We start from the raw sequence: 24,798 nt of genomic DNA, 5'->3' as shown, positions 1-24,798 counted from the left end.
CGGTTATATCGATATTTTTTCGGACTCCCTTGAATATCGATATAACGAGACTTTACTGTATTTGATATTCGCTGACACAAATTCCCAGCTGACAAATCAGCCCATTTCCAACGGAGCTTGGGCGCAATCTTCCGCATTTTCTGGGTGCTACATTGCTGTCATTGGCGGCTCGAATTGATATGGGAGGACTCCTTGAATCATTTGCAAACATTTATGCTTTCCTCTTCAGAACTATTTGAATCATATTGATAACTGGATGAGTAACAAGAAAGCATCTTCTCCGAATCTGAACTCTCTGAAGCCATTGTTTTGATTCTCGAGCAAGGCAAGACGTCATGGCGTGACGTCACGAACAAAGGGGTGGGACCTTCTGAAACTGGCCATTTCCGGATTCATTTTGAAGTCATTTTTATTGGTGTTTTTCATTTAACTAAAAATATCAGCCTGCCTGTTTTGGGTATTTTAGATGCTATAAAACGTTTTTATAATGTCAGTGGGAAACACAAAAAAATGGTGCCGGTTGTCCTTTAAATGTAGTGTGTACAAACCTCATAGCACAGTAAAAACCCAATTTATTAACTGTCTTTCAAATGTGAAAAATATCCCTGATCAGTTAATACATTTGTCTCAAGGAATATGCAAGATATGGCATTTACAGACTATTTCGCAGATACTTGGAGGAGGAAATGGAAATAGATTAAAATAACATGCACTGTGATTTATCAAGATTGCGTCTGTTTTTAATAAGTTTTCATTGAAGGGGCAAAGTTAAAGAAATCAACATTTATTGAAAAATGGAATCACTTTCAACATTCAAAACATATTATTACACAACGAAATATGCAGGCTCAATAATACCTACTTGTGTTAAATTCCGCCAAATCATAGATGGTTTGTCCTGACCGCGCGCTCAACAAACTCCTCACTGACGCCCTCGCCTTCACGCGCAAACAATACACGTGTACCGTCGCCGAGCACACAGACATAGACTACCTGCAGTTGAAATTTGCATACTCGGCACGGCAGCCAATCAGAAGCATGCTGCTTTCTTCCGGACTTTCGCAAGCGTTATAAAGTCGTGCAATTGCATATCATTTTCCAAAATAGATGCACAGAACCTCAGCCCAGAAGAAAGATTCAAAAGAAGCTAACAACATATGTGACGCTACAAAACGTAAATTTACATTAAACCGTGACTGTAAAGTGTACGTGAGACTCATGAAAGGGCTGAGTGGCTCGTAGGAAGCAATGCAAACGTTGCATTGTGCACTACAATGACAATCGACTACTGCAGCAAAATCTACAGCCATGCACATTTGCCGTAAATTAAGCAAGGTAGCATTTGTAGTAGGTACAATGTTGACAATGTTTTTTAATGTGATTAGTTATCTCATTGTGCTTCAGGTTGTGAAAGATGGGGCAGGCAACTTTTCAGTTATCTGCCCTGTTGTCCGCTAACTTTTTGTAATGAGTTTCAGACGCTGTTTTTACTATAATTTGGGCAAATTCGGCGGGCCGGATTAAAAAGCCTAACGGGCCGTATGTGGCCCGCGGGCCGTAGTTTGCCCGTAGTCTGCTCTAGACCCATATAACTTACAACATCTTTTTTTCGGATGAAAGAAGCGAGTCTAAGGTTTCTTACGCATTGATGTTTATGTAGTCCTAAAACTCAATATTCTGTGGGTCCTGCAATTGGAGTGAAAATGACAAAAACCCTGGCACTGCAGGTGACACATTTTGCTCCAGATGCATGTTTGCTTTCAACATTTAGCTTATAGTAGGCGTGTACATTCCACCATGACGTCCCTGATCCACTGCTGAAAAGTACAATCGCTAACTCTATACAGGTAACATCCGATTTAGGATCAGCGCGACTTACGACCACGAGCGCTCTGCCCTATTTTTTTTTTATTGTAATTCTACGCCTGGCTGTGGCACGGCCAGGACTAAAGCCGAGCCGGGTTGGGCGTCGGGGCTCGGGCGTGCGGGTTCACCGCGATGAGAACGCCACGTCAGGCCCATTTTGAGAGGTGGAGTTTGTTCTGCTTTGGGGCGAGGTGGCGGGTCGTGCGCATCGGCGGTCGGAAACATTTACATTTCACAGCAGCAAAGTGATGAAAGGAATGAAAGTTGAAAAACAAAATACATGAGCTGCTGGAACGGCAAACACTCTCGCGGCGCCGTCTTGAAATCAAAACAATAACAAAAAAAAACAAATAACAAATGATATGACAAGACAAAGACAATACAAAGACACAGAGAGTCATTCTTAGGCACTTTCTGTACCCTCTTTGTTACATGAAGCAGTTCTAGATGAAAGAGGGGGGATCAAAGCGTCTTTCCACCAGTGGATTAGGAACATCATGGTGGAATGTGCACGTCGACTACAAGCTAAATGTTGAAAGCAAACACAAAGCTATAGCATCCATTGACCAAAAGAGATTGGCTCACATCTCCTGTCCGACATAAATCCGCTTCAATTTCAAGCCGCGACAGTTCCTCATACGCATCGGCGCTCTGCGCTGACGCTCCTTTCTTCTCATCGTGGGCTCCTCAAGCCATGCATCCATCCAGCCGCAGACTGTCCAACAGCACTGAACTTTCCGCTGAACTAAGCGGGGCTGTGAAGATGCTGCCCATTACAGGCGCAAAAAAGCACAATGGCCCCAGAGCTGTGCAGCGATGACAGTCGAATGGCACCGACATTCCTCCCATTCAAAAACAGTACTGGCATATTCATGCTGCCTAAAAGGCGCAACCGCTCAGCACAGTCTCCTCCTTGATGAATGTCGTGGCCAAAAATGCTAAGAAACAATCGGTCTCCATTCCACACGACGCACAACAACACAAAGTGACAAAAGAAAACATAAAACAAGACAAAAACAAACCAAAAAAAGCAAGGCTCATGAGAGCACTTGCTGACGACTGCCTACTCGGGCGCCATCTTGGACTCCTTTAACAACAGCTATGAGAAACGACGTTCAGAAGGGGAATGAGGGTCAGTGTAAAATATTCATTTATTTAAAATGTTCATTGGAGAAAACATTTGTTTTAATACAGGTACATTCTCATGGCTATTAAAAATAAGTCAAAATGAAGTAGCTAAAATAACCAACGCAAATATTAATAAACTTCAACTTGAGCATGATTTCAACCCAGACAAAAGTGATTATTAGAAGCACTCTTCACGCTTAAATCTATACATGGAAGAGGAGTTGGGAGGGTGGGGTTACAATTCAAGCGACACGACACACAATTAAACAAATAAAATAAATAGCTAAACAATAAGTCAATGCCAATTTGGTAAATAAATATGGGTCCGAGAAGATTAAGTATAAGTCAGAGGGAGCTGGATCTTCACCGCTTTCAGGGTTACAACAGAGGATGCTATCTATGGCTTACCGTTAGAAAGGCAATTTCAGTAGGTCACGCTTTGTAAAGGTGCATTTAAAAATAAGATTGTGATTCCGCCGTCAAAGCAAAAATAGTTTTTTTTCAGTGCTTGAAATTGTAATGCGCACAATCAACCCGTGAGTGCATATTTGCATTATTGGAAAATCTATCCCCCCAAAAAATAAGAGAATCAGAAAATTGAGCAATAAAGCTGCAGTGTCCCCTGCAGTTCAGGAAAGAAATGCGCCTTTATAGGAGGAGGTAGAAAGGTAATTGAATACAGTGATACCTTGGCTTATGAACTTAATTGGTTGCCAGACAGAGTGTGTAAGGTGAAAAGTGTGTATCCCAAAAATTAATTTCCCATAGGAAACCATTAAAATGAGAATAATCAGTTCTCAGGTCCCCATAAAACATAATTTTCTACTTCCTAATTTTTTAAGCCTTAAAACTACACAAAATATACCTTATTTTATGTATAATAAATGTGCCATGGTATTGTAATTAAAGAAATAAACTGTACAGTATAATAAAGTCGTTTAATTTATCTTTGTGATTGTCGATGGCTTGATGGAATGGAGTGGCCCGTTTCATCAGCATTAAACACTTGATGAGGAACGTAGCCTTCTTTCACCATCTTGAGGAATGATCCCTTGTCGGTGCTTTCTCTGTGATCATTTTACCTTGTTCCTCATCAATTGTGTTCTGTTTAGCTGGGTTGATAGCTTTTTGCATCAAATGTGCTTGTGCGGGTTATTTGTCTAGCCTGATTGATGGGATATTTTAACCTTGCAGTCTACACTCTGCCTTTCAACTATCAAACGATGAAAAGGTTTCTTCAGCCGTCATCTGTACTTCTTTGAAGGTGTCGGACGTTTCGCTTCTTATCCAAGAAACTTCGTCAGCAAACTAAAGTCTCACTGGTAGTTTAGGCCCTATATTTGCACAATATATATAATGAGGTTAAAATCTTAGCGAAAGAAGATAGATGGTTTGAAAGGGGAGTAAAAGAAGCCATTTTCATAAAACAAAATCCTTCATTAAACCGGTTGGGTGGCGTGAGGTTCAATTTGGATCATTCGTACAACATCTATTTGGCAAAATAGGATTAGGAATACTGATGAGGTGATACCAGTGGAAGTGGGGCATTCAGGCCAGTGGTTAGTCAGACCAATAGGAACTATCAGTGGAGTGGCAGGGAGTAGTCCTCTGCTCCCCCCAACCTGAGAGCAGGGACCTATCATAGCAGAGTCCGGCACCGCCATGTCTGGACAGTAGGGATATATATAGGGCCTAAACTACCAGTAAGACTTTAGTTTGCTGACGACGTTTCTTGGATAAGAAGCGAAACGTCCGACACCTTCAAAGAAGTACAGATGACGGCTGAAGAAACCTTTTCATCGATGGACCACTCCTGTACGACTGAGAGCTTACACAGACGTTCAACTATTAAAGTTGAAACGAGTCAAAATTTCACTGTTCTCTATCCATTTTCTCATTCTCTGTCGTCTGTTTAATGTTTAACGGCCTCACTCTCTCTCTGTCTCTCTCTGTCTGTAACCCCCACCCCTCACTGCTGCATTCTTGACCAATCACGTGGCTGTAAACGAAGACTGAGTGCGGGAATAGAAGACACAAACGGTCAGCCGTTAGGTCGTTAGGAGAACGGGCTTGTTCGCAAATGACACATCAATCATTGTGGCGCTCTGTCTATATCCTGAAAAGTTTGTCTGCCAAGGTAAACTTTTCATAAATTTAACGTTCGTAAACCGAAAAGTTCGGAAGCCAAGGGGTTCGTAAACCGAGGTATCACTGTATATAGTGACACAGTATGTACGTTTTCGGTCCACCTATCCGACCGAGTGAAAAAAACAGCATTTCAGAGACTACGTTTTCAGGAGCCTTGTATGGTTTCAGCTTACCCGAAGGAAGCGCTTGCCCTCTGCGCACACTGATGGCCTCCCTCTCTTTCGCTGCGGGCGTGGAGCTTATTTCAGAAAGCCTTTGTAGAGGAAACTGGCGCTCCTGGTGCATCTCTCGTTCTCCAAACAGAAGAGCAAGTCCCTGAGATTGACGCGCGTGATGCGTTGCCGCGTCGACCTGGAGCACGCCGTGCCGGCGCTCCCGGAAAGATTGGAGCATGATCCCTGGGAAGGGGACAACACAAATGGGCCACAAGGACTCTGAGACTGTTTTCGTGCCAGCGCAAACCTGCGTATGTGTTTTCCGGGCCAATTTAGCATCAGCTAATGATAATGTTAGGCCCATCTCAAGATTGGTCATTTGGGTCGCCAATCACCGGAAATTTTTCATCCCTGCATTAGACAGTGATGTTATTTGTGAATGTATGAACATGTGATGCTATCCTATGTTCTGATTATTTGATTGAACAGGTAGCCATTATCAATTACACACATTCACAGACAGCACGGTTCCTTAAAGTACCGTATTTTCCAGTGTATAAGGAGCACCCCCCAATGAATGATGTATTTAAGGATTTGTAAAATCACTTCAAATGACTTCTACTGAGCGCTTTTTACAAAGATTCCACCGCAAGTAGCTATATTTTACGTTTTAAGACTCGCGATGAATATTCATGAAGTCTTGTTTTCGAGTTGATGACGATGCCCTAAGAGACATCACGGAGGGAACGTGCCTGACCGAGAAAGCGACACACAATGCATTTTGGGTACTTTTTTTCATCTGAAAACACCATGTTGATCGCAAAATTAGAAGGAAAACTACATACATAACGCGATGGTGAATCGTTGTGTGGCAGCCGATTGCGGTACCACGTATGAAGAAGGTGTACGTTTACACAAATTCCCAGCGGACAAACCAGCCATTTCCAACGGACCAGAGCAGTATAGCGCCAGCCGAGGAGCTCTCCGAAGTGCGCGAATCCCCGCTTGGATAACCGCTGTCATCCTCTGAGCTTGACAATGGGTAGAAAGTTGCTTCCAGTGGTGAAAGAAAGCAATCGTCATAATAGTGGAGCAAACCTATCGGACAAACATTCAGCTTCTGGAACGAGGAGCTAACCTGAGTTTAAACGTTTTACATGCAAAACCATTAAACAATCTGCATTGATGTTGACATCTTGTAACTTATTATTTGTTATTCATGTCCTTATATGCCACATATCACCGAAGTTGACGCCATATTGCGTGTCCTTCACCAGTTTCGTCACTGTGCTTACATGGCTCGAATTAATATGGAAGGACTTCTTTAATTGATTGCAAACATTTATGCTTTCCTCTTCAGAACTATTTGAATCATATTCATAACTGGATGAGTATCAAGAAAGCATCTTCTCCGAATCTCAACCATAGAAATAGATAGGTTTAGAAGTGCCCAAAGGAGGCAATAGCATTGCGCCCCGCGGACACCAGGTCGTGACGTCACTGATGACGTCACGAGTTGTAGCCTCTGACACAGTTCCGTACCATATGAATAATTTTTGCTCGTTTTTCGGCGATTTTCTTCCGGTATTCGACGAAATTCTAATACTTTGTGGCTAAATATGTTTTAGAAGACAACTACTTCACTCTCACGTCGTCTTTCGACGCGATGTGAAGTCGGACAAGTCCAAAAACCTCAACTTTCAAGATCAGATATGCTTTGGATTATAATTTTTTTATAATCCAAAACATACAATTGCAATTAAATACACCACTATTGATGTATATTTATTCAGAGTCTAAAAATGTTATGAATAATAGAAATGACAGCTCTTTAAGAATGAAAATTCAAATACATAGTATAATTATCTTTTGAGTGTGATTGTAACCAATCTTCAAACGTGAAAAAAATAACATTCATAAAGAATGATCATACTTAATTGGTGATCGGAATTGGACTAAATCAGGAATTGTAGAGGATTAGGTAACACTGTGTATAGTGTATATATGTGTGAAATCTACAACGGATCAAAAAGATCAAGAAGTAATTATTAGTATGTTGTATGAGCAGAGTCGGCTAACCTGGGGCGCGTTTCACTAAACTTTGCTATTTAGCAATATTGCTAAGCGTTAACAATATTGATAAATGATGTTTAGTGAGACACGTTTTTAGCGTTAACAATGAACTTAGCAATATATTAGCAATATTGCTAAGTTAGCAATGTTTAGTGAAACGCACACCCCTGCAGTTCAAATTTAGTGTCGAATTAGTTACATGCTTGAGGAGGCAGAGTCAATTCAATTTCATACTAATGAAGAACAGCTAGAACGTACTTATACACGGTCGAAGATCGAAAACAGGACGAAAATTAGTCGCTAAAACATCGCAAAACGAATTTTTTTTTTCTTTTTATAGAAATTTCATTTTCACTCACTTGAAGAACGAAATTCCTTTGTTTTTCAGCTTGTAGTTGAAGCATCTGTAAGCGAAACTTTGCGGCCCCCAACTGTTGTTCCTTTTTACAGCATCCATACGTTAAAGAGCCCTAAATACGCTCAAAACTATCCTATTTCTATGCCAAACCAAGCCACGTTACTATGGACGCTACAACTCGTGCCGTCACTTCCGGGTTTGCAATCAACCTCGTCTCTACGCCACTTCTAAACCTATCTATTTCTATGATCTGAACTCTCTGAAGCGATTGTTTTGATTCTGGAGCAAGGCAGTTTGTGAAGGAGAATAGTATGCCTGGGTGTGACGTCACGAACAAGGGGGCGGGACTTTCTGAATCTCCCCAGTTGCGAGCTCATTTTGTGGCAGTTTTGGGACACTTCGGTCATTTTTATTGGTGTTTTGCAGTTGACTAAAAATAACAGCCTGCGTGTTTTGGGTATTTTAGGTGCTATAAAACGTTGTTCTGATGTCAGCTAGGAAACAAAAACATTGTGTCGGTTGTCCTTTAAGTAATTAGTGAAATTAAACACTGTTTCATACATCCCACCATGGACCGTGCACGTCCTCGACAAGGGGGAAGAATGAAGTAAGTGGCTGCTGACGGTCTCTGCAAGACCTGTTGTGACTTCACATATAACACGCACCAGCGTAAAGGCGCATAGTAAAGAAAATCGAAGCTTTTGGGTGCACCTTATACACCGGAAAATATGGTACAGTAAGGTCTCCTTATATCGATATTCTCGGGAGTCGGAGAAAATGTCGATATAACCGTACTATCGATATATCACCGAACTGCATTAAAAGGGGGAGGGGGGCAATATGTAAATGGGGGATCTTTGATATGGCATGTAATTTTATCACTGGGTTCATGGTTTGCGTATCTAGCATGCTTTTTGTACAGTCGTGAAGTGAAAAATAAACTTATGCATAAAATAAAAACGTCTTTACACTTTTTTAATGACTATTTCCTTTCAAAAATGCAAACAATGCAAAATCCTCACGTTATTCTATACACACAAAACCACGAACGGCAGCAAGTACAAACATATGAAAAACAGTGATTGTTGCAAGCGATAAAGATATCTGAATACAACACAATTAAATACATGAATGGAAAACACAAACTGCAACATTTACATTACTTAAGTTGATGAAGTATTCTGCGGCACGTCGAACTCTTTCGCGATGGAGGATTTGCTCCTTGTTGGATTCTCCTCGACAGCCACTAATGCCTTGTACTTCGTTCCGAGATCATAAATCTTACGTTTCCCCATGGTTTAAATTGGTGTTGAACAACAGTACTGTATATAAGCTCTGCTACGCCTTTTTTATTGTGCTCGCGTATGACAGTTCAAAACACGGAAGCTGGTAGAAAATGGTGTCTGCTACACTGCGCAAGACACAGGAGCAGATACAGATTTTGATAATGGTGGTACTGTATAGAAACCCCTAAGCAAATATCGATTCACCTTAAACTGCTTTTGTATCGATATAAACATAGCAAAATGGCCGGCGGGAGATGAAAAAGAGCACCGTAGTAACCGGATTATCGTAATAACCATGAATCGTATTAAACGGAACTAATTATACATAAAAAGACTAGAAATTTGCACGGGAAATGAAAATAGGATCGTAATAAGCAGTATTATCAATATAACCGATATCAATATAATGATACTTTACTGTACATTAATTTTCAACCAACAGCTGTGGTTGGGGACCAACAGGAAGGAGCAAGACAAATGGCAGTTTGGCGATTTAGCTGAGAATGGCAAAGTCGACAAATTGTCATCACTCAGCCATGTTTCTTGGCGGTCTTGTGGCTAAAATAAAAGTGCTGCATAGTCATTTTTACCTCTGTGACAGCCGTGGAAAATGGCAAATCGGGAATCTTCCTCTTCTTTCGAGGACCAATGGCGGCCAGAGCGGTCTGATTGGCCTCCCTGTGTCTCATCTGAGCAAGCTCCTGTTGCTGCATCTGAAAGGGGGAAGGGGAAAAAAGTAACACCACCAAGATAGACGTTAATCATTAAAACAGAATGATCAACTCCTCTTGCCTCTTTGGCTTTCTGTTTCAGACGGAGTTGCTCTGGGTCTTCTTGACGAGCTCGAGACTGGATTGACAAAAAAAAGTGTTGATCAACAGAAATGACTGACCCCAGAGGCCATGTTTCAGATGCGTCGAGGCCACTTTTGATGGACCTTAGCTGCCTTTAGGAGAATCTCCCTCTCCTGTTCCTCCTTGCGCTGTTTCTCCAACTGATCCAGTTGCTCAAAGAACTTCAGCTGAGAACGAACATCACTGCTCTGTTCGTGGTTGTCTTCATCCTGACAGCAGAGAAATGTCCAAGTTCATTTAGTGAGGAAAATTTTTTTGAGTTTTATATTTTGTCTGTGTTTTGGAAAAAAAATCACCAGTAATTCTGACAAAAAGCACGGAAGCATTTGAAGCTACACATATCACTTTTGTGCCAAATAAAAATATACAGTGATCCCTTCGATGAAAAGGTTTCTTCAGCCGTCATCTGGACTACTTTGAAGGTGTCGGATGTTTCGCCTCTTATCCAAGAAACTTCGTCAGCAAACTAAAGTCTGTGCTCTCAGGTTGGGGGAGCAGAGGACTCTACTCCCCCCAACCTGAGAGCAGGGACCTATCATAGCAGAGTCCGGCACCGCCATGTCTGGACAGTAGGGATATGAATAGGGCCTCAACTACCAGTAAGACTTTAGTTTTCTGACGAAGTTTCTTGGATAAGAAGCGAAACATCCGACACCTTCAAAGAAGTATAGCTGACGGCTGAAGAAACCTTTTCATCGATGGACCACTCCTGTACGACTGAGAGCTTACACAGACAGTGATCCTTGCTACTTGGCGGTTCACTTATCGCGGCTTTAGTACATCGCGTGTTTTTTTTCAGGGGGATTTTTCTTTGTTTTTTTTTCAATGGCATGCAAATGTACAAACAAACAAAGTAAAAAGAAACAACACTGCAAACAACACTACAAACAAAGCAGAATAAAATCAAACACACTGGCTTTGAACAGCTCATGGAGCATTCTGCTTCGAGAAATCGGGCAATGTTGGTTTATAAAAATATTCTTGCTTAAAAAAAAGAATGAGTGCCAACAACTAGCGATAACAATGTTCTTCTCACGGAGAAAGACTCCTTCAGTAGACTCCTACAGCGCAGCGGAGTCAGGACGAATAGGCACAGGAGCAAAGTATTGTTTTACAACACCGTTCTTTAAACTATTAAAAAAATAGGTTTTATTTTTTGTTTTACAGTTTTGCAGTGTAAAAAAAATTACTTCATTGTACTTCGCGGATTTCACGAGGGTTCACTGTATATGAAATTGCTAGTAATAGCAGTGTCTGAAACAATGCCTGCCGAGATGCCCGGGGCGTGCAATTTTTCCGTCGGACGTACAACTTCCAGAACGTCTCAGCCTGGGTGGCCGACAACTTCAAGAAAAAAAGAAGAAAAAAAAACTAGATTTTTTTTTTTAAATCAAACGTTTGCTTTATTCAACAAAGAAAGCGTTTGAACGAAGATTTCGAAATCTGAATAAATTATTCCAATTTTAAAATCTTCGTTCGGTTTGGAAATTTTGGAATTTCTGTTCGTTTGTCAATTTGCATACTTGGCACGCCAGCCAATCAGAAGCCTGCTTTGTGTATCCGGACTTTACCGATGCACAGAATCTCAGCCCCAGAAGAAAGATTCAAAAGAAGCTACCAAAATTGATGACGCTACAAAACGTAAACGTACATTATCCTGTGACTGTAAAGTGTCCTTGAGAGTTTTGAAAGGCGCTTATAAATGAAATGTATCATTATTAAAAGCATTGTGGAAAGAGTTCACGTGGCTTGGAGCAGACGACGCATGGGAGCATTGGTGGTACAGTCGGACTTTGGATTACAAACTTAATTGGTTCCCAGAAATTAATTTCCCATAGGAAACCATTAAAATGAGAATAATCCGTTCTCAGGTCCCCATAAAACATAATTTTCTACTTCCTAATTTTTTAAGCCTTAAAACTACACAAAATATACCTTATTTTATGTATAATACATGTGCTATAGTATTATGATTAAAGAAATAAACTGTACTGTCAATAAACTGTAATGACAATAAAGTCATTTTATTTACCTTTGTGATGGTCGTTGATGGCTTGATGGAATGGAGTGTCCGGTTTCCTCAGCATTAAACACTTGATGAGGAACATGGGCTTCTTTCACCATCTTAAGGAATGATCCCTTGTAGGTGCTTTCTCTGTAATAATTTTACCTACTTCCTCATCAGTTGTGTTCTGTTTAGCTGGGTTGATATCTTTTTGCATCAAGTGTACAGAAGACTTATGCTGGTTATTTGTGGAGCCTGATTGATGGGATATTTTAACTGTTTTCTATCCATTTTCTCACTATTCTCACACTCTCACTTTTTTTTTTTTTGTTTCAAGCTCTGTCATCTCCCTTTCGTGTGTGTTTTCTCACTCTCTCTCTGTCTGCTTGTCGCTTTAATGTTTAACCCCCCCCCCCTCCCCCACTGCTGGGTTCTTCACGTGACTTTAACCGAAGACACAATTTTGTTTTTTTGGAGAACGGCCTCACTCTCTCTCTGTCTGTAACCCCATCCACCACTGCTGCGTTCTTGACCAATCACGTGGCTTTAACCAAAGACTCGGGGCGGGGAATAGAGGACAACAACAGTGGCCACCATTTTCTTGTTAGGAGAACGGGCTCGTTCGCGAACGACACATCACTCATTGTGGCAGCTCCGTATGTGTCCCGAAAAATAAATAAATGTAACCTTCGTAAACCGAAAGGTTCGTAAGCCAAGGGGTTCGTAAACCGAGGTATCACTGTACATCCTAAAAAAAATCCTTAATACTTTGCAACAATGGGTTTTTATGCAATTAGTCGTCTTATTGTGTTTCAAGTTGTGAAATATGGGGCAGGCAGCTTTATGGCCGGGCAGGCAGCTTTTCAGAGTTGTCTGCCCTGGTGTTCAGTAACTTTTTGTCATGATATTCAGACACTGGTAATAGCCAGATGAGTTGGCTCAGGCATCTGATTAGGATGCCTCCTGCAGTCCCTGGTGAGGTGTCCCGGGCCTGACAACCCGGGGATGAACCTGGACACGCTGCAGAGACTACAATAATAATAATAATAATAAAATTCATTTATAAGCGCCTTTAAAAACTCTAAAGGTCACTTTACAGTCACAGGATAAGCTTTTCTGTGGGTGAGCAGCAGTAGCCACACGCGCCAGCAGTCACTCAACCCGGAAGTAACTCAAATAGAATAGTAGGACAAATAGATAGAAAGCTAGCTAGCAAGCCAATAGATAGCTAATAGTTAGCCAGCTAGATAGCTCACCAGCCAGCCAGCAAGCGATTGTACGGTTTTACAGAAAATACCAACAGAATAGACATAGCACAATATTTCTTACTAATGTCTACATAAAAAAAGTCAAAAGAACAAAATAAAACAAAATAACAAATACAACATAATATGACAAGACAAAGACACATAGAGTCATTCATTCTTCAGCACTTGCTGTACCCTCTTTGTGACATGAAGCAGTTCTAGATGAAAGAGGAGAGGATCAGTGTCCTTTTCAGCAGTGGATCAGGGACATCATGGTGGAATGTGCATGTCTACTACCAGCTAAGTGTTGAAAGCAAACACGCAGATGGAGCAAAATGTGTCTACTGCAGTGCCAGTGTTTTTGTCATTTTCACTCCAATTGCAGGACCCACCGATTATTGAGTTTTAGGACTACATAAACATTCAATGCAATGTAAGAAACCTTAGACTCGCTTCTTTCATCAGAAAAAAAACATAGCATAGCAGCATAGCGTGCCTGATCCACTGGTGAAAAGGACGCTTTAGCCCTCTCCACTTTCATCCAGAACTGCTTCATGTCACAAAGAGGGTACATAAAGTGCTGAAGAAAGAATGACTCTGTGTCTTTGTGTTGTCATATTATTTGTTATTCCGTTTTGTTTTTTTTACTTTATTACTTCCGGGTTGAGTGAACGCTGGCGCGTGTGACTGCCGCTGCTCACCCGCAGAAAAAATATCCTGTGACTGTAAAGTGCCCTTGAGAGTTTTGAAAGGCGCTTGTAAATGAAATGTATGATTATTATTATTAGTAGTAGTAGTAGTAGTAGTAGTAGTAGTAGTAGTAGTAGTAGTATTCATAATAATAATACGTTAATGTACTATAACTTTTTTTTACTCTTTTGGGAAATGCGGTTACGACAGATTACAGGTTGTCATTATTTGTTCGGATAAAAATAAATAATTAAATGAACTTTTTTTTTTTACTATACAGTGATACCTCGGATTATGAACCCCTTGGCTTACGAACCTTTCGGTTTACAAACGTTAAATTTATGAAAATTTTACCTTAGCATCCAAACTATTTTTCAGGATACACACAGAACGCCACAATGAGTGATGTGTCATTCGCGAACGAGCCCGTTCTAAAAGAAAATGGAAGCCGGCTTGTTTTGGTCGTCTATTCCCCGCCCGTCTTCGGTTAAAGCCACGTGATTGGTCAAGAACGCAGCAGTGAGGGGAGGTGGTTCAAACATGAAAGAGACAGGAAGACAACAGATAGAGAGTGAAAAAATGGATAGAAAACAGTGAAATTTGGACTTGTTTCAACTTTGATAGTTCAAAGGCAGAGTGTAGACTGCAAGGTTAAAATTCCCATCAATCAGGCTCCACAAATAAGCCGCACTAGCAATCAGTTCAATTTGAAATGAAAAGACAAGCAAGGGAAATAGCTATTAATGATGTTTTTAGTGTGTCTGCTAGCATCTGTTGCTGTTGCAATATCACAACTTCCAAGATGTACAACTCAGAGTCATTCATTCTTCAGCACTTGCTGTACCCTCTTTGTGATATGAAGCAGTTCTAGATGAAAGAGGAGAGGATCAGTGTCCTTTTCAGCAGTGGATCAGGGACACAATGGTGGAATGTGCATGTCTACTACCAGCTAAGTGTTGAAAGCAAACACGCAGATGGAGCAAAATGTGTCTACTGCAGTGCCAGTGTTTTTGTCATTTTCACTCCAATTGCAGGACCCACCGATTATTGAGTTTTAGGACTACATAAACATTCAATGCGATGTAAGAAACCTTAGACTCGCTTCTTTCATCAGAAAAAAACAGAGTTAATTCCTAAATTATATGGGTCTGGAGTTATCTGATCTTGAAATGGGGGAGGCTGTCTAAAATACAATACACTCCCGAATAATTCGGGAATGGCAGTGAATAGAACTTCGACTTTGCTTTCAAAATTTAGCTTGTAGCAAATGTGTGCTTATTTTCAGCATAGCGTGCCTGATCCACCGGTGAAAAGGACGCTTTAGCCCTCTCCACTTTCATCCAGAACTGCTTCATGTCACAAAGAGGGTACATAAAGTGCTGAAGAAAGAATTACTCTGTGTCTTTGTGTTGTCATTGTTTGTTATTCCGTTTTCTTTTTTTACTTTATTACTTCCGGGTTGAGTGAACGCTGCCGCCGCTCACCCGCAGAAAAAATATCCTGTGACTGTAAAGTGCCCTTGAGAGTTTTGAAAGGCGCTTATAAATGAAATGTATGATTATTATTATTATTATTATTATTATTATTATTATTATTAGTAGTAGTAGTAGTAGTAGTAGTAGTAGTAGTAGTAGTAGTAGTAGTAGTAGTATTCATAATAATAATACGTTAATGTACTATAACTTTTTTTTTACTCTTTTGGGAACAGCGGTTACGACAGATTACAGGTTGTCATTATTTGTTCGGATAAAAATAAATAATTAAATGTAATTAAACTTTTTTTTTATTATACAGTGATACCTCGGATTATGAACCCCTTGGCTTACGAACCTTTCGGTTTACAAACGTTAAATTTATGAAAATTTTACCTTAACATCCAAACTATTTTTCAGGATACACACGGAGCGCCACAATGAGTGATGTGTCATTCGCGAACGAGCCCGTTCTAAAAGAAAATGGAAGCCGGCTTGTTTTGGTCCTCTATTCCCCGCCCCCAGTCTTCGGTTAAAGCCACGTGATTGGTCAAGAACGCAGCAGTGAGGGGAGGTGGTTCAAACATGAAAGAGACAGGGAGACAACAGATAGAGAGTGAAAAAATGGATAGAAAACAGTGAAATTTGGACTTGTTTCAACTTTGATAGTTCAAAGGCAGAGTGTAGACTGCAAGGTTAAAATTCCCATCAATCAGGCTCCACAAATAAGCCGCACTAGCAATCAGTTCAATTTGAAATGAAAAGACAAGCAAGGGAAATAGCTATTAATGATGTTTTTAGTGTGTCTGCTAGCATCTGTTGCTGTTGCAATATCACAACTTCCAAGATGTACAACTCAGAGCTCAATGAGACACTTTATGCAAAAAGCTATGCATTCCATCAAGCCATCAACGACCATCATAAAGGTAAATAAAACCACTTTATTATACAGTAGTTTATTTCTTTAATTATAATACCATAGCACATTTATTATACATAAAATAAGGTATATTTTGTGTGTTTTAAGGCTTAGAAAATTAGAAAGTAGAACATTGTTTTATGGGGTCCTGGGAACGGATGATTCTCATTTTAATGGTTTCCTATGGGAAATTATTTTTTGGGATACAAACTTTTTGCCTTACACACTGTCTGGGAACCAATTTAGTTCGTAAGCCAAGGTATCACTGTAATTAATTTTTTTGTTATATTATTCCCCAACAACTCACGCCCTATACCGTTTTTACACCATCACTATCACCACAGAACCTTGTAATTTTTCGCAATCAGTGAACAAATGAATGCTAAAAAAAACAAAAAGGCCTGGGAACGCCTTGGGATCCGCCAAGAAGAGCTGGAAGAAGTGGCTGGGGAGAAAGAAGTCTGGGCTTCCAGACTGAAGCTGTTGCCCCCGCGTCCCGATAAGCCGGATAAGCAGCAGACAATGGATGGATGAATGGATGGATACGAGCAACACAGTGCGAATTGTAAAGGATAGAGAGAACCAGTGGTCCATTGTGACGGTGTGTGAAGCAAACCTTGAAATTGCCGTTTTTCTGCTGCGCCACGAGGGAAACCCTTTCCAGCAGATCGCGGAGACGCTGCTGTGCCGCATGTGAGACATAATTGATCACTTCCGGACCGAGATCTGTCACTCCATGCCGGCGGCCTAAAGCAGAAAGAATGGCGTCGTTATACCTTGAGCGGCATTTGCAGCAGGGTGTACACGGTGCAAAGCCTGCCGCGGAATCAAATAAAAGGAACTGGGCAATCGTAAAAATGGAAGGAAAAAAATGATTCAGCGAGTGCAATTTTTTTATTTGTTGCCTCATTTCGCCGTCGCCGAAAGCTGAGGACGGCCATTTTGCGCTGCCTTTGTCCTTCTGTATGACGCATGCATTAGAGCTTCTTCCAAATTCAATGAAAGCGGACCATACGCATTGTACACAAGAAAATGTGAAAACATCACGCACAAATAATAATAATAATAATAATCTCATCTCATTTTCCGTACCGCTTATTTCTCATTAGGGTTGCGGGGGTTGCTGGAGCCTATCTCAGCTGTCTTCGGGCACGAGGCGGGGGACACCCGGAATTGGTTGCCAGCCAATCACAGGGCACACAAAGACATACAACAGTCAGTCACTCTCACACTCACACCTAGGGACAATTTGGAGTGGTCAATCTGCCTGCCATGCATGTTTTTTGGAGTGTGGGAGGAAACCGGAGGACCCGGAGAAAACCCACGCGGGTCCGGGGAGAACATGCAAACTCCACACAGGGAGGCCGGACCGGGACGCGAACCGGCGACCTCTGCACTGTGAAGCCGGTGTGCTAACCACTCGACTTGTGAGTGGCAACATAAGATGGCCGCCGGCGGCTTCACTCCTCGCGGCGGCCAACAAGGCGGCACGAGCCGCCCGTGTTATCGTATGAGTCTCTTTTTGAGTGCTGTACCACAAACTTGGTACAGGTGTCCAATATCGTGGCAGAATTAACTCATTCACTGCCAGATGTGCAAAAATGTGTCCACTCCAGTGCCAGGGTTTTTGTCATTTTCACTTAAATTGCAGGACCCACAGAAGATTGAATTTTAGGGCTACTGTCAGAGATGTTTGATCGGACAATGTGGACAAAGGCTCGAACACCGTAAGATCGTCTTTTACTGCCGGCAGGGGACGTAGCCATACAAGGCAGATGCCCGAATTCTGCAGCCCTCTGCCAAACTATTTATTGAGAGTATATGCAAATTAAGGGCGGCCCGGTAGTCGAGTGATTAGCACACCGGCTTCACAGTGCAGAGGTCGCCGGTTCGCATCCCGGTCCGGCCTCCCTGTGTGGAGTTTGCATGTTCTCCCCGGACCCGCGTGGGTTTTCTCCGGGTCCTCCGGTTTCCTCCCACACTCCAAAAAACATGCATGGCAGGCAGATTGACCACTCCAAATTGTGAGTGTGAGAGTGACTGTTGTATGTCTTTGTGTGCCCTGCGATTGGCTGGCAACCAATTCAGGGTGTCCCCCGCCTCGTGCCCGAAGACAGCTGGGATAGGCATCAGCACCCCCCACGACCCTAATGAGGAATAAGCGGTACGGAAAATGGATGGATGGATGGATATATGCAAATTAAAGTGAGACATTAGTAAAACAGTTTTCTTGATTACAATCCCCAAAACCAAAAATGAAGCTTTATCCAAATTAAGACATTTTTTTTCAAAAATTTAACCAAAGGTTTAAAAAAAAATAACCAAACAAAGGTAACCCCCCTTAGTAACTCAAAAATTTGATTTTCATATAATAGAAAATTATAAACTCATCGTCAGCAAAAGAAGCGCCGTTGAAAATGGGCTGATTTGTCCGCTGGGAATTTGTGTAAACTTACACCTTCTTTCTGTGTGTTACCGCAATTGGATGTGACACACAACGATTGACCATGCGTTATTTACGTAGTTTTCCTTCTAATTTCGCCATCAACACTGTTTTTCAGACGAAAATTATCCGGAGGTGTCGATTGTCCTTTAAGAATGGAGTTAAAAAGCGCCATGTGAAATTCTGCTGACCAGGAATTGTAATTCACAAACAGGGGAGCAGATGATTGGAAGAGCTCTCGTATCTCACCAATGTCCAGTATTCTTCTCTGTAACATGGCGCAGGAAAGAAAAGTCTCATCCTTACAGGAACGCGTCACTGCTCCCACCAGTCCGGAATTGGTGGCCAGGATGTTGGCACTTTCCTCTGATAAGTTGACTCCAGCCATGGAGGCCACATCGTTGATGTCGTCGTCGTCTCTATGAAAATAATAATAATAATAATAATAATAGTAATCTCTTCTTTTCCTTTTGGCTTTTCCCTTCAATGGGTCGCCACAGCGAATCAGTAACCTCCATCTTCAGAGGTATGATACGCATGTTTGTTTTGGCCAAGCTTTTACGTCGGATGCCCTTCCTGACACAACCCCTGTATTTATCCGGGCTTGGGACAAGCACAAGAAGACATATGTCCCTTTGTGGCTACAGAACAAGCAACTCGCTCAGTAAAAGGCTCCCAAACACAAAATCATCATCAGCACAGCAACAATCAAAAAAGCAAAACTTGATTTTTAGGTATAAAAAATTACTTAAAAGTTGTTTTTTTGGGCCTACCGAATAAAAAAAAAAAAAATGACGGCTAAGAAAAGATTTTGGGGTTTTTTTTTTTTTTTTTAATGACATAAAATTGCAAAGGGGTTGTGTTTGTTTTTAAGACCCCGATCATTAAAATAATAATCCTTTTTTATTATGATTTTTCCAAGGGACCCCAAATTTGGTTTTAAACTAAATAAAAAAAGATGATGAAAAGATAATCCGAAATTCAGTCTTTTGGTGCGTATGAGTTATAATTTTCTATTATGAAAATCAATTTTTAGTAGCGTAAGGGGGGTTAATCTTTGTTTGGTTTTTGTTTAAAAGTTTGGTTTAAATTTCTGAAAAAAAAAGTCTTAATGTTTTCTATGTTATCCTTTTTTAAAAATATTTTTTTTTGAAATGTCAGTTTTTTTTTTTTTTTTAATAAATTTTAAATCGATTGGGGTTTAAAAGGAAAAGCGTTTTTTTCCAGACAAAAAATTTTTTCAATTTAATTGAGTGCAAACCGTAATTTGTTTGGTAAAAAAGTGCAAGCAATTCCTAAGGTTTTAAAATTTTATTTTTATACCTCCAATCCAGTTTCAAAAGTTGTTCCCAGTAGCGATTGTACAGTATTACAGAAAAGACCAAGAGCATAGACTTCGCACAATATTTCTTTCTAATGTCTACATAAACAAAAATCAAAAGAACAAAATAAAACTAAATAACAAATAATATGACAACACAAAGCCGGTTTCCTCCCACACTCCAAAAAACATGCATGGCAGGCAGATTGACCACTCCAAATTGTCCCTAGGTGTGAGTGTGAGAGTGACTGTTGTATGTCTTTGTGTGCCCTGCGATTGGCTGGCAACCAATTCAGGGTGTCCCCCGCCTCGTGCCCGAAGACAGCTGAGATAGGCTCCAGCACCCCCGCGACCCTAATGAGGAATAAGCGGTACGGAAAATGGATGGATCAATGGATATATGCAAATTAAAGTGGTACATTAGTAAAACAGTTTTCTTGATGAGAATACAATGCCCCTGGACGTTCTAAGCACCAACAGCTGTCAGCAATAAAACATAGCTGGGTCCAAGAGGGCAGTAATTTCATCTGTGTTGTATGTCATGCATATTAGCATATTTGACAATAAAGCTGACTTTGACTTTGATAGATATTTTAATTGGTTGTCTTTTCCATGAACTGATAAATTTGTACCCTGGCTAATGAGCTCTTCCTGTGAGGGAGTTTCAAGACCTAAATTACTCATGTGACGAAGGAGTTTTACGAAGTCTTAAATTCTGTCCAAGGTCAGATCTCCTAGATGAAGATGACAGGTTAACAGGCTGTGACTGTTTAATTTAGATTGACCCCAGGCCATCTGCGCCGTCATTGCGTAATCGAGTCAGCATATAACATATACCAACATGAAATTTTTAAATATAACGTCTATTCTGTCAAATCTCTATCATAAACATTCAATTAAGTGTAAGAAACCTTAAGTTAATTCCTAAGGTGTATGGGTCTGGAGTTATCTAAACTTGAACTGGGGACGGCTGTATAAAATACAATACATACATGTTGATTTATATAGCGATTTAACAAGAGCTGAAGCTGTAACAAAGTCCTAACCTGGACAAAAAGCACAATCTCACCCCTCGTGTAAGGGACAAATATATCCAGATGTCTGACTAGCGCTTTATTGGCATCCCCCGCAAGAAAACCCTAAATGCGAACAAATTCGGAAATGGCACTCCATGTCACACTTTTCAATTCCCGAATAAATTTAAAGGACAACCGACAACATTTTTTTGTTTCCTAACTGACATCAGAAAAACATTTTATAGCATCTGAAATACCCAAAACACGGAGGCTGATATTTTAGTCAAATGCGAAACATGAATAAAAATGACTTAAAGTGTCCCAAAACTGCCACGAAGTGAGCTCGAAACTGGGCAGATTCAGAAAGTCCCGCCCCCTTGTTCGTGATGCAAGGCAGTTCACAAACTGCCTTGCTCCAGAATCAAAACAATAGCTTCAGAGTTCAGATTCGGAGAAGATGCTTTCTTGTTACTCATCCAATTATGAATATGATTCAAATCGTTCTGAAGAGGAAAGCATAAATGTTTGCAATCGATTAAAGAAGTCCTTCCGTATCAATTCGAGCCGTCTGGATTCCAATGTAGCGGCCAGAAAATGCACAAGATGGCGCACAAGCGCCGTTGAAAATGGGCTGATTTGTCCGCTGGGAATTTGTGTAAACTTACACCTTCTTTCTGTGTGTTACCGCAATTGGATGTGACACACAACGATTGACCATCGCGTTATTTACGTAGTTTTCCTTCTAATTTCGCCATCAACACTGTGTTTTCAGACGAAAATTATCCGGAGGTGTCGATTGTCCTTTAAGAATGGAGTTAAAAAGCGCCATGTGAAATTCTGCTGACCAGGAATTGTAATTCACAAACAGGGGAGCAGATGATTGGAAGAGCTCTCGTATCTCACCAATGTCCAGTATTCTTCTCTGTAACATGGCGCAGGAAAGAAAAGTCTCATCCTTACAGGAACGCGTCACTGCTCCCACCAGTCCGGAATTGGTGGCCAGGATGTTGGCACTTTCCTCTGATAAGTTGACTCCAGCCATGGAGGCCACATCGTTGATGTCGTCGTCGTCTCTATGAAAATAATAATAATAATAATAATAATAATAGTAATCTCTTCTTTTCCTTTTGGCTTTTCCCTTCAATGGGTCGCCACAGCGAATCAGTAACCTCCATCTTCAGAGGTATGATACGCATGTTTGTTTTGGCCAAGCTTTTACGTCGGATGCCCTTCCTGACACAACCCTCTGTATTTATCCGGGCTTGGGACAAGCACAAGAAGACATATGTCCCTTTGTGGCTACAGAACAAGCAACTCGCTCAGTAAAAGGCTCCCAAACACAAAATCATCATCAGCACAGCAACAATCAAAAAAGCAAAACTATACTCACCATTTGATGGTAATGCATTTTATTTATAAGCAGGTGCGATGGTGCTTCAATCACTTCATCGCACAGTCACGATGATAATAATAATAATAATACATGCAATTTATAAGCGCCTTTCAAAACTCTCAAGGTCACTTTACAGTCAGAGGATACATTTTTTTCTGTGGGTGAGCAGCGGCAGCCACACGCGCCAGCGTTCAGTCAACCCGGAAGTAACTTAAATAGAGAGCAAGCTAACTAGCAAATAGATAGCTAATAGCTAGTGAATAGATAGCTAATAGCTAGCGAATAGATAGCTAATAGCTAGCGAAAAGATAGCTTCGTATCTCAGGTGCAGAAGACCGAGGACAGCGTCGTGGTCCTGATTCTAAGAAGTCGGTAACAAAATGGAGTGAACTTTTTAGGGGGACTTTTATTTTTTGAGTCTGTTATTGTTTTTCTTTTCAGTCTCACTCAGTAAATTGGAATACCGTCGATCTCTACAAGAGCAGATTGAAAGTGAAAGTTGAGACGTTGGCCAGTGAAAATGTGAGGTGGGTGGAGATTTGGCGTGCAGCATTCTAGTCTGGACTTCATTTGGTTGCAGTTGTCTTAGATATTTAAAGGACAACCGACATCCCCGGAGAAGTTGCGTCCATAATTTGTAAAAATCACTTCAAATGACTTCGACTGAGCGCAAAGATTCCGCCACATATAGCTATATTTTACATTTTAAGATTTGCGCTGAATATTCAGGAAGTCTTGTTTTCGAGTTGATGACGATGCCCTAAATGACATCACGGAGGGAACGCCCCTGACCGAGAAAGCGACACACAATGCATTTTGGGTACTTTTGTTCATCTGAAAACACCGTGTTGATCGCAAAATTAGAAGCAAAACTACATAAATAACGTGATGGTGAATCGTTGTGTGGCAGCTAATTGCGGTAACACGCATAAAGAAGGTGTAAGTTGATACAAATTCCCAGCGGACAAATCATAATATTTCCAATGGAGCTTATGCACCATCTTGTGCATTTTCTGGGCGCTACATTGGAGTCCAGACGGCTTGAATTGATACGGAAGGACTTCTTCAATCGATTGCAAACATTTATGCTTTCCTCTTCAGAACTATTTCAATCATATTCATCACTGGATGAGTAACAAGAAAGCATCTTCTCCGAATCTGAAGCTATTGTTTTGATTCTAGAGCAAGGCAGTTCGTGAAGGAGTATCCTGGCTTGACATCACGAACAAGGGGGCGGGACTTTCTGAATAGCAACAGTTCCGAGCTCATTTTGTGGCAGTTTTGGGACAGTCATTTTTATTGGTGTTTTGCGTGTGACTAAAAATATCAGGCTGTGTGTTTTGGGTATTTTAGATGCTATAAAACGTTTTCCTGATGTCAGTTAGGAAACAAAAAAAATGATGTCGGTTGTCCTTTAAATGTTGGCTTTCAGTTTCCTTAATGTTGGCTTTCATAATTACCCTTTTTTTCAAGAGAAAACATACAATTCAATTTTTTTTTTCAGGAAAATATTGGATATTCTCCAGAGATAACAGGATATTTTGTCTTTTATTTTATTTATTTTTTAAATTAACTAAATTGAGTTTGATTAAAAGCATGTGAGCGATTGAGCGCCGTCAGGTGAATATCGACATTTGGCGAGACAGAGGTGGGCATTTTGAAAAACTGGGAAAAACGCATAGATGGATGCCGGTCGTTTTTTTTCCCGACACTAACGGTAATCTCCGTGAAATCAAACGTGAAATGTTTTGCTTTTCCAAGCAATGTGTTTTCAAACTGCTTTCTGGAACGGATTATGGTCCAAAACCCAGGTTGAGAGAAAGTCATGTGATGTCATTTTGGTTTGATTGGCACGGTTCAAAACAATAACAAGGACTGACAGTTGACGGTGTCGACCGTAAGAATGATGGAGCGTCCAAATTTGCTGATGTGCCCACTTCTGTATCAAAGCGGAGGCTTTTTCAAAACAATTGTGTTCATTTGAATATTTTATTTAACTCTAGTTAACCCTTCCGTGCGTCCATGATAATGTGTAACATCTTACCGTATCCACTGTATCGATGAGAAGGTTTCTTCAGCCGTCATCTGTACAAAAGTGAAGGTTTCGGACGTTTCGCCTCCTATCCAAGAGGCTTCGTCAGCGAACTAAAGTCTGACGGGTCGTATCGGCCCCATTTATATATCCCTAATGTCCAGACATGGTGGCGCCGGACACAGCTATGATAGGTCCCTACTCTCAGGTTGGGGGGGGGGGGGGGCAGGGGACCCCTCCCTGTGGCCCCACTGATTGTTCCTACATTCCTGACTAACGACTGGCCTATTACCCCCACTCCCCCCGGTATCACCTCATCAGCATAACGACCCTCATCAGCATTGCGAAAGTTGCCTAACCTGTTTTGCCTAAGCAGGCTATTGTATGAACGA

General features: G+C 41.0%; 1 protein-coding gene across 1 annotated transcript in view; it reads right to left on the bottom strand.

Annotated features, from left to right (window-relative positions):
- Positions 1-4,336: 4,336 nt before the first annotated feature.
- taf4a (TAF4A RNA polymerase II, TATA box binding protein (TBP)-associated factor) overlaps positions 4,337-24,798 on the bottom strand; it is a 31,719-nt gene continuing 11,257 nt past the window's right edge. Inside the window, exons 10-15 of the mRNA XM_089010862.1 lie at positions 21,885-22,054; positions 16,818-16,948; positions 9,952-10,077; positions 9,807-9,863; positions 9,605-9,727; positions 4,337-5,540 (exon numbers count right to left, since the gene is read on the bottom strand). Coding sequence (XP_088866988.1) covers positions 5,382-5,540; positions 9,605-9,727; positions 9,807-9,863; positions 9,952-10,077; positions 16,818-16,948; positions 21,885-22,054 — 766 coding nt within the window. The 3' untranslated portion in view covers positions 4,337-5,381. The remainder of the gene's footprint in view (positions 5,541-9,604; positions 9,728-9,806; positions 9,864-9,951; positions 10,078-16,817; positions 16,949-21,884; positions 22,055-24,798) is intronic.

Source organism: Hippocampus bargibanti, linkage group LG12 (assembly GCF_051943395.1).
Source record: "Hippocampus bargibanti isolate YZ-2025 linkage group LG12, ASM5194339v1, whole genome shotgun sequence".
Taxonomy (NCBI): Eukaryota; Metazoa; Chordata; class Actinopteri; order Syngnathiformes; family Syngnathidae; genus Hippocampus; species Hippocampus bargibanti.
The sequence above is the reverse complement of the archived record's forward strand: the minus strand, read 5'-3'. Positions and strand labels throughout refer to the sequence as shown.